The 14,620-nt window shown below is 39.5% G+C and overlaps 1 protein-coding gene across 2 annotated transcripts in view; it reads right to left on the reverse strand.

Annotated features, from left to right (window-relative positions):
- Positions 1-1,948: 1,948 nt before the first annotated feature.
- The window catches only part of si:dkey-237i9.1 (SEC14-like protein 1), a 28,911-nt gene continuing 16,239 nt past the window's right edge, over positions 1,949-14,620 (reverse strand). Inside the window, exons 3-17 of one of the 2 annotated variants that reach the window (XM_038295650.1) lie at positions 13,045-13,194; positions 12,801-12,932; positions 11,285-11,413; positions 10,755-11,025; positions 10,329-10,438; positions 10,058-10,247; positions 9,476-9,564; positions 9,232-9,302; positions 8,637-8,808; positions 8,355-8,489; positions 7,395-7,529; positions 6,614-6,865; positions 6,334-6,512; positions 5,576-5,602; positions 1,949-3,970 (exon numbers count right to left, since the gene is read on the reverse strand). In XM_038295650.1, coding sequence (XP_038151578.1) covers positions 3,865-3,970; positions 5,576-5,602; positions 6,334-6,512; positions 6,614-6,865; positions 7,395-7,529; positions 8,355-8,489; positions 8,637-8,808; positions 9,232-9,302; positions 9,476-9,564; positions 10,058-10,247; positions 10,329-10,438; positions 10,755-11,025; positions 11,285-11,413; positions 12,801-12,932; positions 13,045-13,194 — 2,148 coding nt within the window. In that variant the 3' untranslated portion in view covers positions 1,949-3,864. The remainder of the gene's footprint in view (positions 3,971-5,575; positions 5,603-6,333; positions 6,513-6,613; positions 6,866-7,394; positions 7,530-8,354; positions 8,490-8,636; positions 8,809-9,231; positions 9,303-9,475; positions 9,565-10,057; positions 10,248-10,328; positions 10,439-10,754; positions 11,026-11,284; positions 11,414-12,800; positions 12,933-13,044; positions 13,195-14,620) is intronic. The other variant, XM_038295651.1, reaches the window with a different exon arrangement.

Here is a 14,620-nt window from a genome sequence, read left to right on the forward strand (position 1 = left end):
CTAAACAACTCACAGAAGCATGGGCATTACTCGACTTTATTTTTTATGTTTTTGCTTCAACAGAGATCCTTTTCTGGTGTTGTGCTAAATTCTGTTCCCATGTTAAAATCTGTTCCACCTGTGTCGGGAGCGCGCCGCGCATTGCAGCCACATAAGCGGATCTGATCATTTCCCAGGCCTTTCGGATCATTTCTTGGTTAAATAAAAAGTCGTAAAATTATACAAGGTTGAGACATATAGTTTAATCAGCCGCTGTTGTTTACAAAATTGTAAAATAAAAAAAATAAATGCGGTTTTCTTATGCTGTTTTGTGTTGTTATTTTAAACGCCAAGAGAATCAGTCTCTTTCCAAGTTTTTTCACTTCAGCCTGACAGAAATAAAAGTCAAGTCACCAAATACCAAATTTGTATTTATAATTTTTTATTACTGATATAAGATGATAGGAAGTGCCTGATAGCAGTTCCATAATATGGAAACAAATTAATTTAGCTGCAAATCTTAAGCTGTGTTTATTCCTCTCTTCATCAACAACAAACCATCTGGATTCGGTGATATTTGAGCAATGTTTGCCTAAATTAAAGGAGGGGGACCATATATTTTAGCTTTCTAATAGTGTGTATGAGAGCGTTCTAGTAGTGTATATGAGAGCGTTCTAATAGTGTATATGAGAGCTTTCTAATAGTGTATATGAGAGCGTTCTAATAGTGTATATGAGAGCGTTCTAATAGTGTATATGAGAGCGTTCTAGTAGTGTATGAGAGCTTTCTAGTAGTGTATATGAGAGCTTTCTAATAGTGTATATGAGAGTGTTCTAGTAGTGTATATGAGAGCTTTTTAATAGTGTATATGAAAGCTTTCTAGTAGTGTGTATGAAAGGTAAAGCTTTTCACCAGTTTATATGAACAGTTCTCACTACTTTGTATGAGAGCTTTTGAGTAGATTATATAAGAGGTAAATGTTTTCACTAGCTTATGTGAGAGCTTTTTACTAGTGTTTGTGTGAGGTTTTCAGTATATTATATGGAAGAGTGTAATTTAATATGTGTATATGCAAGTTAATTCTGATTTATGTCCCTGGGGGCACCTCATAGTATAAAACATTCACATTTAAAACAGCATCCAGGTTAAGCATCAGCGTGGTTAACAAACCAGGAAACAAGAAGTGGGTTAATTTAAAATAAATCTAACTTTTAATTTCAATGCTTTGTGATCTAAATCAGGGTCAGATTAAGAGCAACAGATCCAGTACAAAATCTGGATCTAAGACAGTCCAGAGAACTTATTGCAAAAATAATTTTCTTAAATATTCCTTAACTTCCTTAGACAAGAGTTTTAACTTGGAAACTAAAAAAAAAAAAAAAAAAGTTAAACTGATGTAAAATTTGGCCAGCAGAGTTGAGCAGATAGTATAACATTTAGGACATCAATTAATGTAAATAAAAACTAAAAAGAAAACAGTGATTGTTAGAAACTGGACTGTATTTTTTGGAAAATAAAGGAAAAAAAAATGTTGGTACTCAAACATTTCTCCAGTAGGCCTACTTGGTTCTTTTTCATCGCATTTAGTACTACAAAGGAACCCCGAGCCGCTGTCTGACAGGTCACCACCTGATCCTATCAGTACCTTCACAGAGCAATTATTGATTTGTGTTTGTAACAGTGAATAGAGGTTTGATGAAACCATGAATTCCACAAACACTGTGGAGACTTCCGGGTGGAGTCTATGATGACAAATAGAGATCAGTGTGAATAATACAGAAACGCCCTCTAGTGGCGTAGGAGGTAAAACAATCGATGCAGGATTGTGCTGCATGTGGAATAAAGAAAAATCTGAATGAGTAGAGGTGTAATATTACTCCAATTCTTTACTTAGTGCATATCCCTGTGCAACAAAGTATAGCTTAAACAATGGGTAAGATAAATAGAGAAAATAAACAGAAGTTCCCTGGGTGTTTCCATCATAATTCAAGTTTATTGACTTCAAAACATAAAGGCGACATTTCCTTGTTCGTCCAAAAATGTATTTTTGTATTTCTAGTTTCTCACATGAAGATGCAGACACGATATGCAAGGAAAGTAGGGAGACAGAAATCCTGCTGAATAATCCAGACAAACGGTCATATAGCCCTCATTTTATGAATGTGATGTAAATGAAAAGCATTGAGATAATCTGCCGGCTACTCAACAAACTGGTGTTGATTTTGACTAAAACAGAAGTCCAAAGCTGAAAGAAAAAAAAAAAAACACAGAAAAACAAACAGTAGCTGAAATAAATGCAGCTCTCAAAGTGCGCCCGACAATAAGGAAGGAATTAGGAAACATCTGCTTACAGGGTGAGAAAACGTTAAAGACTTTCTATTAGATACATTTCCACTGTATGGCAAACATTCATTATTTTACACACTCACGCATTTCCACTCTGCATTGAAAAGGTCCTTTTTCCACATTTTATTGCAATGAATGACCCTCAAACAACTGCTGACCTTTAATAGTTATAAACAAGCAGTCCTGGATATTGAAATCAGCTTTCCCCCCACAGGAGGCTTATTGCCACAAAATTGCTGTTTTTTGTTAAACATATGAAGTAAACTATTACAAACTGCTGCATGGAAGTGTTGCATTTTGAAATGTTACAGTGGTCACCTTGAAAATAGCAGAAACATTTCTAAGTGATGCTTACAAAGGCTAAAATGGCATTTATTGACACATGGCTCTTAAAAAATGGCTCTCTTAGTTCTTAAATAATAAATCAGTAAACCTGTGTGTGTGCAGAAACGCAACGACCCCCCCCCCCCCCCCCCCCCACACACACACACGTTCTTGCTTCCACAACTTTCACAAACCAGCACACATACAATACACGATTAATGTCATCAACCCATACCTGCGATCTGAAATCCACAACATTGACGTGGAGAACTAACCTCAGCACCCACTAGCAACTTCACCACTACTTCAACTCAGGCATATTATTGGCTTAGCAGAAGCAGCACATTCACCAATCAGACGAGGCATCGCTCCTTGATCCAAATTCCCCGTTTTTGTAGATAGAAAGGAAACCAAGCACAGCCAGGAATCTGGTCGCTTTCCTTCTCTGACATAAATGCTGCAGGGATGTTAGTTGGAGTTTTTTTTTTTTTTATGTCTTCTTGTGTGCTACTCTACATGCATCTAAATAATAAATAAAGGTTTCACACAGTAATAAGTCCAACCTGCGTTACTGCAGCAAGCAGATTAACTCCCCAACATCACAGACCTGGGTATATTACTCCACTGCTCCTCAAAGTGTGGAAGTTTGTTGGTCAAAAGCACAGCTATGATGCAGTGAGCTTCAATTATTAGCAGTTTATGTCGGAGCCAGGTCTGTTAGGACGTTAACCCACCCACATTTGACCTATAAACTACTAACTAGTAACACAAATCCTTTTTTCAGTAACGGTGTGGAGAGATTAACTTGTGCATGTCATAAACTTGGGTGCGTTTTTAATGTAACAGCATGAGTGAGGTATAAGTCGTCTCAGTGCTGTGAGTAGCAGATAAAGTGAACATAAATGTAACAGCTTCCTCCAGTGTCTCTCCCCGGAACCATGGGAGGAAAATATTGCTTCTCTCCTCTTCCACCTTTGACCTTATATGTCCACCCTTGCAAGGGAACCTCCAGCAAAATCTATCCTTTGTGCAAATTTCAGCCCTCTAAAATGTTCAGGTTTTTTTGCCTCAGTTTCAGAACTCTTCATCTTTTATTTGTGCACTTGAGTCCAAAGACGAGAGGGATCGTAGGGGAAGGAGAAGGTTTCCACGATGATGATAATAAAGGCTGTGGATCGAAGGGGTTCAGGGTGTGAAGTCCGCTGCTGCCAGTTTCTACCTGGAGATCATGGAGCTGGACTGGGAGTGGTTAGAGGATGTGGTAGCAGCGCTGAGCTGAGAGAAACCACTGTGGCTTGATTCCAAACTGGTCATCGAACCCCTAGGAGAGAAAAACAAAACGGTCGGGATGAATATAGGAAACTGACCTGAGCTGAACTGCATCCTGCTAAGAACCGTCTGAAACGTGTGCATGACTCATGCAGAACCATGCACTGTGATCAACCTTGCAGAAGGAAGCCCAGTCTAAAGCTCCAGCTACACCACACGCTCCAGCACCAAAACCAGCACACCATCACCTACTAAAGCTTTTTACTCAAACCATCAAAGTCAGTATCATAGGGAGGCTTAAATAACCTTAAATAAGGCATGCTTGTTTGGTTCCATTTAGGTTTAAAGTCTGAGCAGACGATGAAAACCGTGAGAAACCACAGCAGCTTCAAAACGTTTTAATCACCCTACATGTATGTAAAACAGATAATATATTTCCAGGGAATAACTCAAACTGGATACAGATGCTGCTAAAATCAAAATGGCTTAAGATTGAAGATTCATACAGGATCCAGCCTTGGGGGACTTAAGATCCTGCTCTTGTCCAGGTGGTGATAACAAATAATTTCCCTGTCAATAGCATGTGGTAACAAATGACCAAGGAAACAAAGCTACACTGCTGAGGTAGCACTGTGGTTCATTCAGACTGCAAGAGAGAGAAAGACATTTAGCTGTTAACAGGAAGGCTGAACTAATCTGCTCTCCTTATTTCCCCATTAGGAGCCTTTAATCTACATTTGCTAAGGAAGATTAAAAAGGTGCAATTTGATTCATTTATTTTAGATGTGCTTAAAAATTATCTGTAGCTACAGTCTCTGAGCCGTATCATCCACTGGATAACGGTAATTCCTAAGAAGAAGAAAGGTGGCTGAGATGATAATGGACATTCATGATGTAGGATTTGTTCATTTGACTTTGAATTGGACAAACATAAGACTGCTGCTAAAGAAGCCAAGCAGTTCTCAGGTAACCAACATTAAACTTTCCTACATATGGCTCAGACTACAGGCCCCCACAGACCAAGCAGTCTTAAACACACATCCCTGGATCTAGCGCAGATACTTATAAACTGAATCCAGTTCAAATGTTTGCAGATAAAGAAAGCAATGATTGGTTTTATATTAATGTCTTCATCAGTTAGGTTAATATCAGCAAAGTGTCTTATTTTTAGGTAGAATTAAAATGAGTTGGACTGTTAGGATTGTAGTTCTTTCTTATGAAATAAAGAAAAGAATGAGATACAAAATGACGTCAAAACAAGATTCTACAAGTGACTAAAAATTAGGCAAATTTGAAAGCCAGCAAATTCTGATGAGTGTGTTTACGTTGCCCACCTGGGAAAGTGTTTACAGGAAGTTAATCATGCAAGCACAATAAGTAAAGACTGGATTAGACCCCAAACTGTGGTGCAAAGATTTCTTCAGCGTGAGAAAAACAAGTCCTGTTACTCAATGCTTGGTTAGCATTGCTAACAAGAAGCAAGACAAGAAGTTTTTTTTTTTTTGTTTTTTTTTTTTTTTTGTTTTTTTTTTTTTGCGCAGTGTTAGAAGCGTGACTTCAGAGGAGGGGGGGCGGGCACTCTGTTTAGCAGCCAAAAGCAGCAAAAAATTATGAGCTAAGCTAAAGAAAAAAAAAGGGCAAACACTGAGCCACTTACAAACTCTGCACATCACAGCAAGCCGTTCTTCATAGGAGGAAGACACAGCAGGAGGAGGAGGAGGAGGAGGAAGGGGTTGTGAGCAATAGAACAGGAGTGGATTGGACAGAAAAAGATAATTTAAAAGGATAATAAAAAAAATAAAAAAAAATAAAAAAGAGAAACAAAATATTTTTTAAATTGTCACGTTTTTTCCAACAAGTAAAAGTCTGTGATATAGAACAGGAAACTTTAACCATAAGCCACAAAAGATTCACAAAAAAGGATCTATAGATTTAGAGGACAGAAGTATTTCTTAAGAGGGAGGGACAAGGACTGCAGAGTTTAAGCTTTTCCACATATAGTGCCTTTCACACTTTCAGATTTTGACGCTTTGCAGGAAAAATTTGGGGGATTTTATGCAACAGGCCGACAGCAGTGATTTATTATGAAGTGGAAGGAAAAGGACAGATGGCTTCCATTATTTCTAAGAGGAAAACTCAGAAATATGGTTCCCAGTTAATCATTTCAAGAAGCATAGTTTTTTCCAAGTCTTTTGCTATATGTTGACATCTTTGTGACATCAAAATAATCTGCTTTTACTATCCTATGCTTTTTCCGTACATTAAGTCATTTTTAAACACGCTGACATTTGTGGCTGTAGATTGATTCAAAGTGAAAAAGTCTAAGTTTTGGGTGCTGTTGTAAGGCACTACGATACTATAACCAGATTTACCGTGTGGAGAAAATAAAAAAACAACAATAGCTCAGTTACCAACCTGAAGTCCTCAGAGCCCAACACTTCAGTGTAGTACATGACTTTACACTTATGTGAGGACACCTGCAAGGTGGCCAGGACATCGTCCACTCGGGGTAAATTGGTGGCTGAGCAGGCTGGCATGTTATGAAACTTCCACTGGAGGATGTAGAAACCTGGCCAACGGGTTATATGGGAGCCCTGAGCAAGAAATTAAACTCATTATTAGAGACAAAAGCATCAAAAAAGTGTATTTTTGTTTAAAAATAAATAAGATCTTCCTGATGATGATAGACCCTCACCTGCACACTCTCACCCTCCTTGCAGGTCAAAGGTGATGCCACCATGCTGTAATCCTGCCCAAGAGTCCAGGACTTGTCGATAAGCTGGACGTTGTTGACTCCTGGGGAGGTGATTCCATGGGTGCCCAGGGGGTCTTTGCGTGGGGCCTGGGGGGCCCGCTTGGAGTGGTAGATGTTAAAAACGATGTCACCTTTGCACACATCGAAGTCCCAGGTGATGACTGAGGCAGCATCGATGATCTCGATCACAAGCTGCTCGGAGGAAGCGAATGAGCAAGGTTCAAGTACACACAGCAACTAGGTAAAACACATTTTGCATTTATAAAAAGAGACAAACTGAGATCTAAGAAAGACAAAGCTAAATGTACATCATCACATCTAAAGTTGACTTTAAATGTATTTATATATCTTCAGGGAGAGCAGAGTGAGATCCGCTTAGAGGGATAATTATAGGTGACATCTGTCCCACCGGTTTAAATTATGCAACATGATAGGAACAGTATGTCACAGCAGACAGATTGGTTTTCAAATACATTCAGTTCAGATCGGAGTAGATAAACACCAGCCTGGCTCTGGCAAAAATAGAATGGGGTCAAACTGTCCTGCCATCCAGACAACGCAGCCCTGCGGAGCCAGTGGAAATGCCCCTATTGATTATAATGGGTGCTTATTTGTCACAGGGAATAATTTAAAACCCATTGCCACTAGATGGCAGCAGATTTACCAAACCCTTAAAGCTCCTCTGTATATATTTCTTACTCCAGTGGGTGTTGAGTCTCACCTCATGTGGCGCGCCCTTAAAGATGCTGGCACTCTGATAGATGGTCTCAGTCCAGAGACGGACATCCTCGTTCTCAAGCTCCTCTGCTGTGCGGTACATGGACTTAGGAACCAGGCCGCCCTCTGGTACCTCACACTGAAGAAAAGCACGCAAAGCAAATAACAGAGTCACTGAAGAGAGTTCTCCAGCTAGATTGTGAGCTACAAGAATCACGTTCAAATATTAAGAGCTTTGGAAAGTGTTCCCTACCTCTTAAATATTACTAAGACTTTGTCTTGTCAATCTCAAATTCTAACTGATAACATTGGGTTTTTATGTGATACACCTACAAGAAATGGTGCATAACTTGACATGGATGGAAAAATGGGTCTTTTTCAATAAAGACATTTCAGTTTTCTCTGTTAAAGAATAAGAAGTAATGACCATGAGTCTTTTAGCTTTCACTCCATTGGGGTTGTCAGAACTTTTGATACTATGAAAATTATCAATGCTCAAATGCTGCATTTGGTTACAATACTAATTTGGTATTGTATCAATACTAAAGATAAGTGTTTTTTGCATTTTGGCCATTGTTCATCTTAGATTTCTTGGCCATTTATTTAAGTATATGTGCCATTCTGTTGAGAAAGCATGTTTCATGGTGAGATTGAAAAAGGTCAGCCTTTCCCTATAAAAAAAAAGTGTTTTTTATGCCTTTATTTAATAATAATATAAAATAATAATATATAATAATAATAGTAATAATAATAATAATAATATATTCTCTTTATCTCAGTGGTATCAAAATTGGAATCCAATATGAAATATTTTCCTGGATGTCAATATTGAGCTTAAAATTTTAGTATGGTGACAACCCTACACTCTTTTAAGGTCTGTCCCAAGATAATGAATTTATGTTTATGGTTGTTCAAAATTAAAAAGGATTTAAGTCTGAAAATATCAGCAAAACTCCACACTTACCATACACTCTCCTCCTAAAAAGTCCGGAATGATCTCCTTGTCTATGTAATCAACAAGCCCTCCAGGACCCTGGTAGTCATTGCCTGCATAGATCAAGAACTTCTTTCGGGTGTTTTCATCAATGAACGGGCTCACCTGCAATCAGAGTTAAAAAGTATTTAAAAAAATAAAATAAAATAATTCACCAGGGTAGCAGGTGTTTGGTTGTGTTTGGTTCAAATGAGACATTGGTTTTTAATCTAACTGCAGAGGCTGTTTGGTGTCCCCCCCATCAGTTCTCACCAGGGTCCAGAGGACAGGGAAAACTCTTGGCGCTCTTAAGATAAGCAGCCGTCCCAGAGTCTCTGGATAGTTTGCTTCCACAACTTCGATGATCCTCAGCAGTGCCTTGACCCCGGGTCGCCACAAGTGACGCATGTTCAACCCCTCTAGATCGACCAGGCAAGTCCAACAGCTACGGAGAAGGGTGCAAGAGGATTAGTGGGGATAATTTCCAGCACACAATACACTTAGAAGTATCCTGCACTCTCCTTTCCTCCCCTAACACCCTGAAGGCTGGTGTAAGTGATGAAAGTAATGCTGGGTAATTGTGAACACTGATTGCAGCAACTTGTCGGAGACACCTAGTTGAGATGCCCGTCTGTCGAGCCCTTATCTCACAGCCCACCTCCTGGTGGAGCGCCTCCATCTACCCATCTGAGATCGGTGATGCTCTGCACCCAGATATGAGTCATGAATGCCATTTCCAACTATGGAGAATATAGCGTGGTGCTAATCTGTATAAGTGCCACAGCCACTTACAGCACATCTATTAGAAATGGCAGTTGTATCTCCTACATCCAGAGGTAAAAAAACAAAACAAAAAGCATTTTTTTACCTGATAGGTCGACCAAACACCTTAGTGTTCTCCTCACAGCGCCTCAGCCCCTCCTCATTGATGGACAGCACCTGCAATGTCACATTAAAACCAACTTTACCATCAACAGGATATAAATGTGGGTCATCTGCGGCAAACATCCTCATTAGGTCATTAGCTCCTTAACCTGTGAGCTAAACATTGACCTATAAACTAACGACCTTCTGTAAGGAACAGAACCAGAACTGCAGGTTTGGCTACGTACGTGTCGGAGAAGAGACTCCTCTCCAAGGGCGCGCACCAGACCTTTGGTGTCCATGTGACCCAGCCTCAGGATGTACAGAGGACGACCGTCTAATATAGTAGAACAAATATTGACACGATCAATCACAATGTTTACATTCAACACAAAGAGGTTAAGTGGAAAGGTCTGCTTTGTGTGGAACAATAAGTGAACGTACGCTCTGGGAAATGGTTTATTATTCTGTTCCCATTAAACGCTATCTTGCTTTGAACTAAAGCATAGTTCCATTGAAGTTTACGTCATTGTTTTCTACCAAGTAACCCAAAACACAGTCCAGAATGCAGCATACATCCGTGTGCGTAAGGAAAAACTATTCAAGTAAACATAATGGGCTGATTTTTCCTCTTAATGTTGGCGTCAGTGCAGCAGGATATTGAGGGTGACTGAACAGCTAATGTGCTGCCAAATGATTAAAAGTTGTTGTAAGGATGGGTTGTTTGTCTAAACGTGCAGCGAGCTGTAAAGGAGGCCTGCTGCACGTGGATTTTTTGCATGTGAGATTTCAGCAGCTGACTTTGGGTGTGGCTCTGCGCTGCGGTGTACCTCTGTCATGATGGTGCCAGCCGCCGGTGTAGTAATCCTGAAGAACCTGTGGAGGGTTCCAAGTCTCCAGCAGGTAGTCCACCTGGTGCTGTTTCCTCCATGTTAGCGACTGGCACAGTATCTCCCGTGCTTTATCCATGTTAAAGTCTCTGGCTCGCAGAAAGCGCAGGATGTGTTCATCTTTGGGAATCTAAAAGGAGCAAAACAGATACGTCTTTGACAAGTTGCTAAAAGCAACAAGAAAACTGTTCCACTTAATTACTGCAAATACCTTTCCCTTGTGTGTCTCTTGAAGCCATTTGCGAAGTCTGATGAGACAGCTCTCCTGTAGAGGCGTCAGGTCACCAAGGTAACGTTTGATGTAGTCTGCATCCAGTTTGTCTGCAGCAAAATGTTCCAAACAAACAAGTTTATCAATTACAGCAGCAATTTAATCCCAAATGAATTTTACACTCAAAACAAATCTAGTTAATCTAACTTTTTTTTGCAGACACAGATCCATGCATGTGTTTGTTAGTGTAAATCTTCAGAAAATGTATGTTTTTAATTCATTCATGCCGCTACCAGCAAACAATTTTCATCTGAACTTTTTTTTTTTCATGTAAAGCACTTATAAAGCAAGTGTCCCTATTCTCTCCCAAGATAAAGCAGGCAGTGAGGAACAACATCCAGCTTTCATTTATCTGAGGAAACAGACCTTCAGGTGTACCAGCCAGGATCTCTGCTAGGCTGTCCGCCTGAGGGGCACCATTATCCTGCTTTGCATCTTGTGCGGCGCAATCTTTGGTTTCAGCGGCCTGTGAGGCAGAAACGGTAGGCGTGATGGCGTGTTGTATTTCTGGCGGGCTGGTGGAGAGACTGTTTGGTTCAGGGAGAGCAGGACTAATGGTGGAACACGACCAGCGGGGTACATGGGTGACGCCCTCATTCTCAAGCTCCTTTAGGTAGAACTCAATGATTTCTTTTCCCTGAAAAGTAAAGAAATGTGGATTTATATATTACATCACTGACAACATGTTTATATGGGATTTCCTCTAATTGAAATGTATAAAAACTGAATATTTGCAGCCTAAAATACAACAACTCCATCAAACTCTGTGGAGATTAATCATTGTAACGTGTAAACTAATTAAGAGCTATAATTTGAATACTTATACACTTGCAGATCAGCAAAGAAAACACCTAAATCTCTCCCATAATAGGAGGTTGAATCCCATAGACACACACCTTGTTGATACTGCTGGCGTACTGCTTCATGGCGATCTTTTCTACGGTGCTCTCAAAGCCGAAGAAGGACTTTATGTCCAAACTGGCCGTTTGTTCGAAACATGTCCATTCCTCATTCTCTGGGTGGACCTGCAAACGACACACAGCAAAACACTGCTGTAACCTAAACTGTGTGTACCCACACACTGAAGAGGGCAACTGTTACCATAGCGACCACACAAGACGATGACGCACAAATACAGCATTTCTCACACAGAGTGGGAGTATTTGTGTCAGTCTGTTTGGGTAAATTTAGCCAAAGCTTTACACATGAGCTGTTTGGATTCAACGTGGACAAAATACACATAAAACATAAAACTGTATGTTTATAGGGAATGATGTAAAGGCTCTACCAGTCAAGGGTTAGAAACTATGAATCAGTGTGAGAAAATACCCATTTTTCTATTTTATGTTCAACAATCCATTATTATGAGCCTGGCACGCATATTAAATGTATATTTTGAACAACTTCTTTATCTTAATATCAAATGTGTTATAATTAATTCAGGGTTCAATCACTTTTTAAGACTAAAGATAACATAAAGATATAGATAAGTTCTTGGTCCATTTTGGAACAGTTTTATCCACAGACGTATACCCACTGTGTTCATGATAAAATATACATATTCTAAATCCAGGAGAAACCACACAAAGGAAGCAAGCAGGAACGCAGGAAATGAGCAAAAACGAAAAAGGAAAAACGGGGGGGAAAAAAGTAGGAAAGAAAGAAATAATGAACACCACCACTGGAAATCAAAATCAAATCTCCTACTTTTCCAGACTGCAAAAGATCCCTGATCCTGGTGGCAAAGTGGTGGCAGCTTCATCGCCCTTGAGTACTAAAACATATCAGGTCCATTAGCTGCCTAACTGCACTGTCCATCCTGGTTACCGTTACCACAGAGTGACACAGCACCCTGCAAAGAACCTCTGTGTGGCTTTGGACCTAAAATTAGCATTCTAGTCGGTTGGAAGCTAATACGATAAGCTTGGCCTCATTAGCTCATAACACTTCCACACATGAACAGACAGATCTGGAGTCAGATACACTGCTGGTGAAGGAGGGGGAACTGGGAAGCGATGCTAGTTGTAAATCAGTATTTGAGTTATTTTTTTATAACAGAGAATCCTTAAGAGAAAATTGACATTAACTTAAAGATTTTGACTCTGGCTTGTGTTGTTCTGAGCCACAAAACTGCAATTACAAATTATCTGTACTTTCCTGTGCCTCTAAAGATAAAATTGTATTATTGCCTTTCCTAAATGCCCTATAAGTGGCTCTGTATGGCAGCATAGTTATATGATACTGAAGGATTGTGGTCGAGTCAATGAGTCGATACAATCAGCTGATTTTACTTAAAAAGAAAACTTTAAACCAATCTGACTGTATGATCTGGTTGAATTGTAAAATGATTTGAGATGACGTGTGTTGTGAACTTGCACTATATAAATAAACTGAATTGAATTGAATACTGACTGAATAGCAGCAGGTCTCGTGGACGACGACCCTGTTGGAAAACGTCTCATTGTGAGATTCAATGTGCAGAGTTCTCTCCTTTTTGTTCAGCGTGTTTTTCTGGGTGAAGTACACATAGTCTACACCAGCAATCTGTGAACCACAGAAAAAAAAAATTCAGTTACTTACAAAGGAATAGCATGAAATTAGTAAAAGGCATCTATAAAAGTTAAACTAAGGGCTAAAGAGTTCAGGTATTATTGACCCTTTTAAGTAGACGTGGAGCATCAACATCCAAAGCGCAACGCCGCTCGATCCTGTGGATGGAGCCGTCTTCGCTCGTCTCCTCGTTCACCACGTCACTATTCACGAACATGGGGATGAGGTGACAGGTGGGGAAGCGGCGTTCGTATGCCTGGAAAAGAAAGGGCAAAAAAGAGGAACAATAGTGTGAAGCAGGACATAAACTATAGAGATAATTCACGGTTTCAGGTTTCCTTCCAGTAATCAGAGCAGAAGGAAATCAAATAGTTCCAGCAAGTTCATTCATTTTCAGATTACATAAGGATTTCCTTAAAAAAAGTTATAGGAAACGCTCATCTATTGTTGAAGCTAGTTAAATGGGTAAGAAAGCATTTAATTATTTATTTAACCAGAGGAAAATAAATACTTAATCTCTAAATTTCTTCCCTAATCAAAAACAAATGTTTAACTCATTAATAGCAGCGACACAAATATAGGAATGTAAGGGCAGAGAAAAGGAATATAATATTAAACATGCAACCACAGGCAAACTAAGGTCTAGTGCACAATGCAGCACCAATAGTTTCATCCAAAATGTGATGGTCTGTACAAAACATCCAGGAATCTGACTGGTATTGTTTCATAGCAGGCATGTCTTGACAGCAGGGCGTGTGGAATATATCCCCTCTAGCTCATATGTTTTGGTGGGAATTTCCAGAATTGATTACGACCCTGATCTAGTTACAGTTTTTATCTAAGGATATAACTGTAACATTTCATGTAGACATTTTGGAAATATGTGCAGTGCTGTAAAAATCAAAGAGGAAATGTAAGAGTTAAATAAAAGGGGGGAGAGAGGCTGTGTTTCCTGGTTCAGAGTGGAAATGTACAGAATGTCTGAAAACACTTGAGAGATTTTTGCCTAAGACAACCTGAGCAGCACGTGAGAGATCTTAAAAATAAAAGGCTTATGTTGACAATGTTATGTCTTTAATCAAGCCAAACAAAGGAAAAGGCTCCTCAAAGACTGAGCCAACCAAAATATGACTTCTGTTTTTATGTAGGCTGAAAGGGGTGAGCAGCAGAGGGCTGCATATTTTGGGGGGTTTTGTTTCATGCTGCTACCAGGCCACTCTGCTGCCCACTGTCTTTTGAATAAATGAATGCTGAGCTGTTTTTCAGCTGATGCTCTCAAACACTGGGGTGTTCAGCTTTGTTCTGCCATCAGCACAACAGCCTGAAGCATAAACATCTGTTCCATCCATTATAAACAACCCTGCAGCAAAAACAAATTCACAGTAAATGGCATGCGTTTGCAAAACAATAAATTATAACGGCTATTTCACTCTGTAACTAAAAGTGCTCTGCTCAGCTTTTTAACTAAAATAGTTCAAGGAAAAACAAAAGCAATGCACTAGACGAAATGAGCTAGAGCAAAATCTAATTTTCAACTTCATCGACCCAAACAGGTGAATGAACGAAATACAGGCAGATCTGTGACAGACCGATCATTTTGATCATTTCACAAAATACACAAACACTACAAAATCAGAATCAGAATCAAGTTTATTGCCAAGTAGGTTTGCACTTACAAGGAA

Source organism: Cyprinodon tularosa, unplaced genomic scaffold (genome assembly GCF_016077235.1).
Source record: "Cyprinodon tularosa strain WSP-4 unplaced genomic scaffold, ASM1607723v1 ctg358, whole genome shotgun sequence".
Classification (NCBI taxonomy): domain Eukaryota; kingdom Metazoa; phylum Chordata; class Actinopteri; order Cyprinodontiformes; family Cyprinodontidae; genus Cyprinodon; species Cyprinodon tularosa.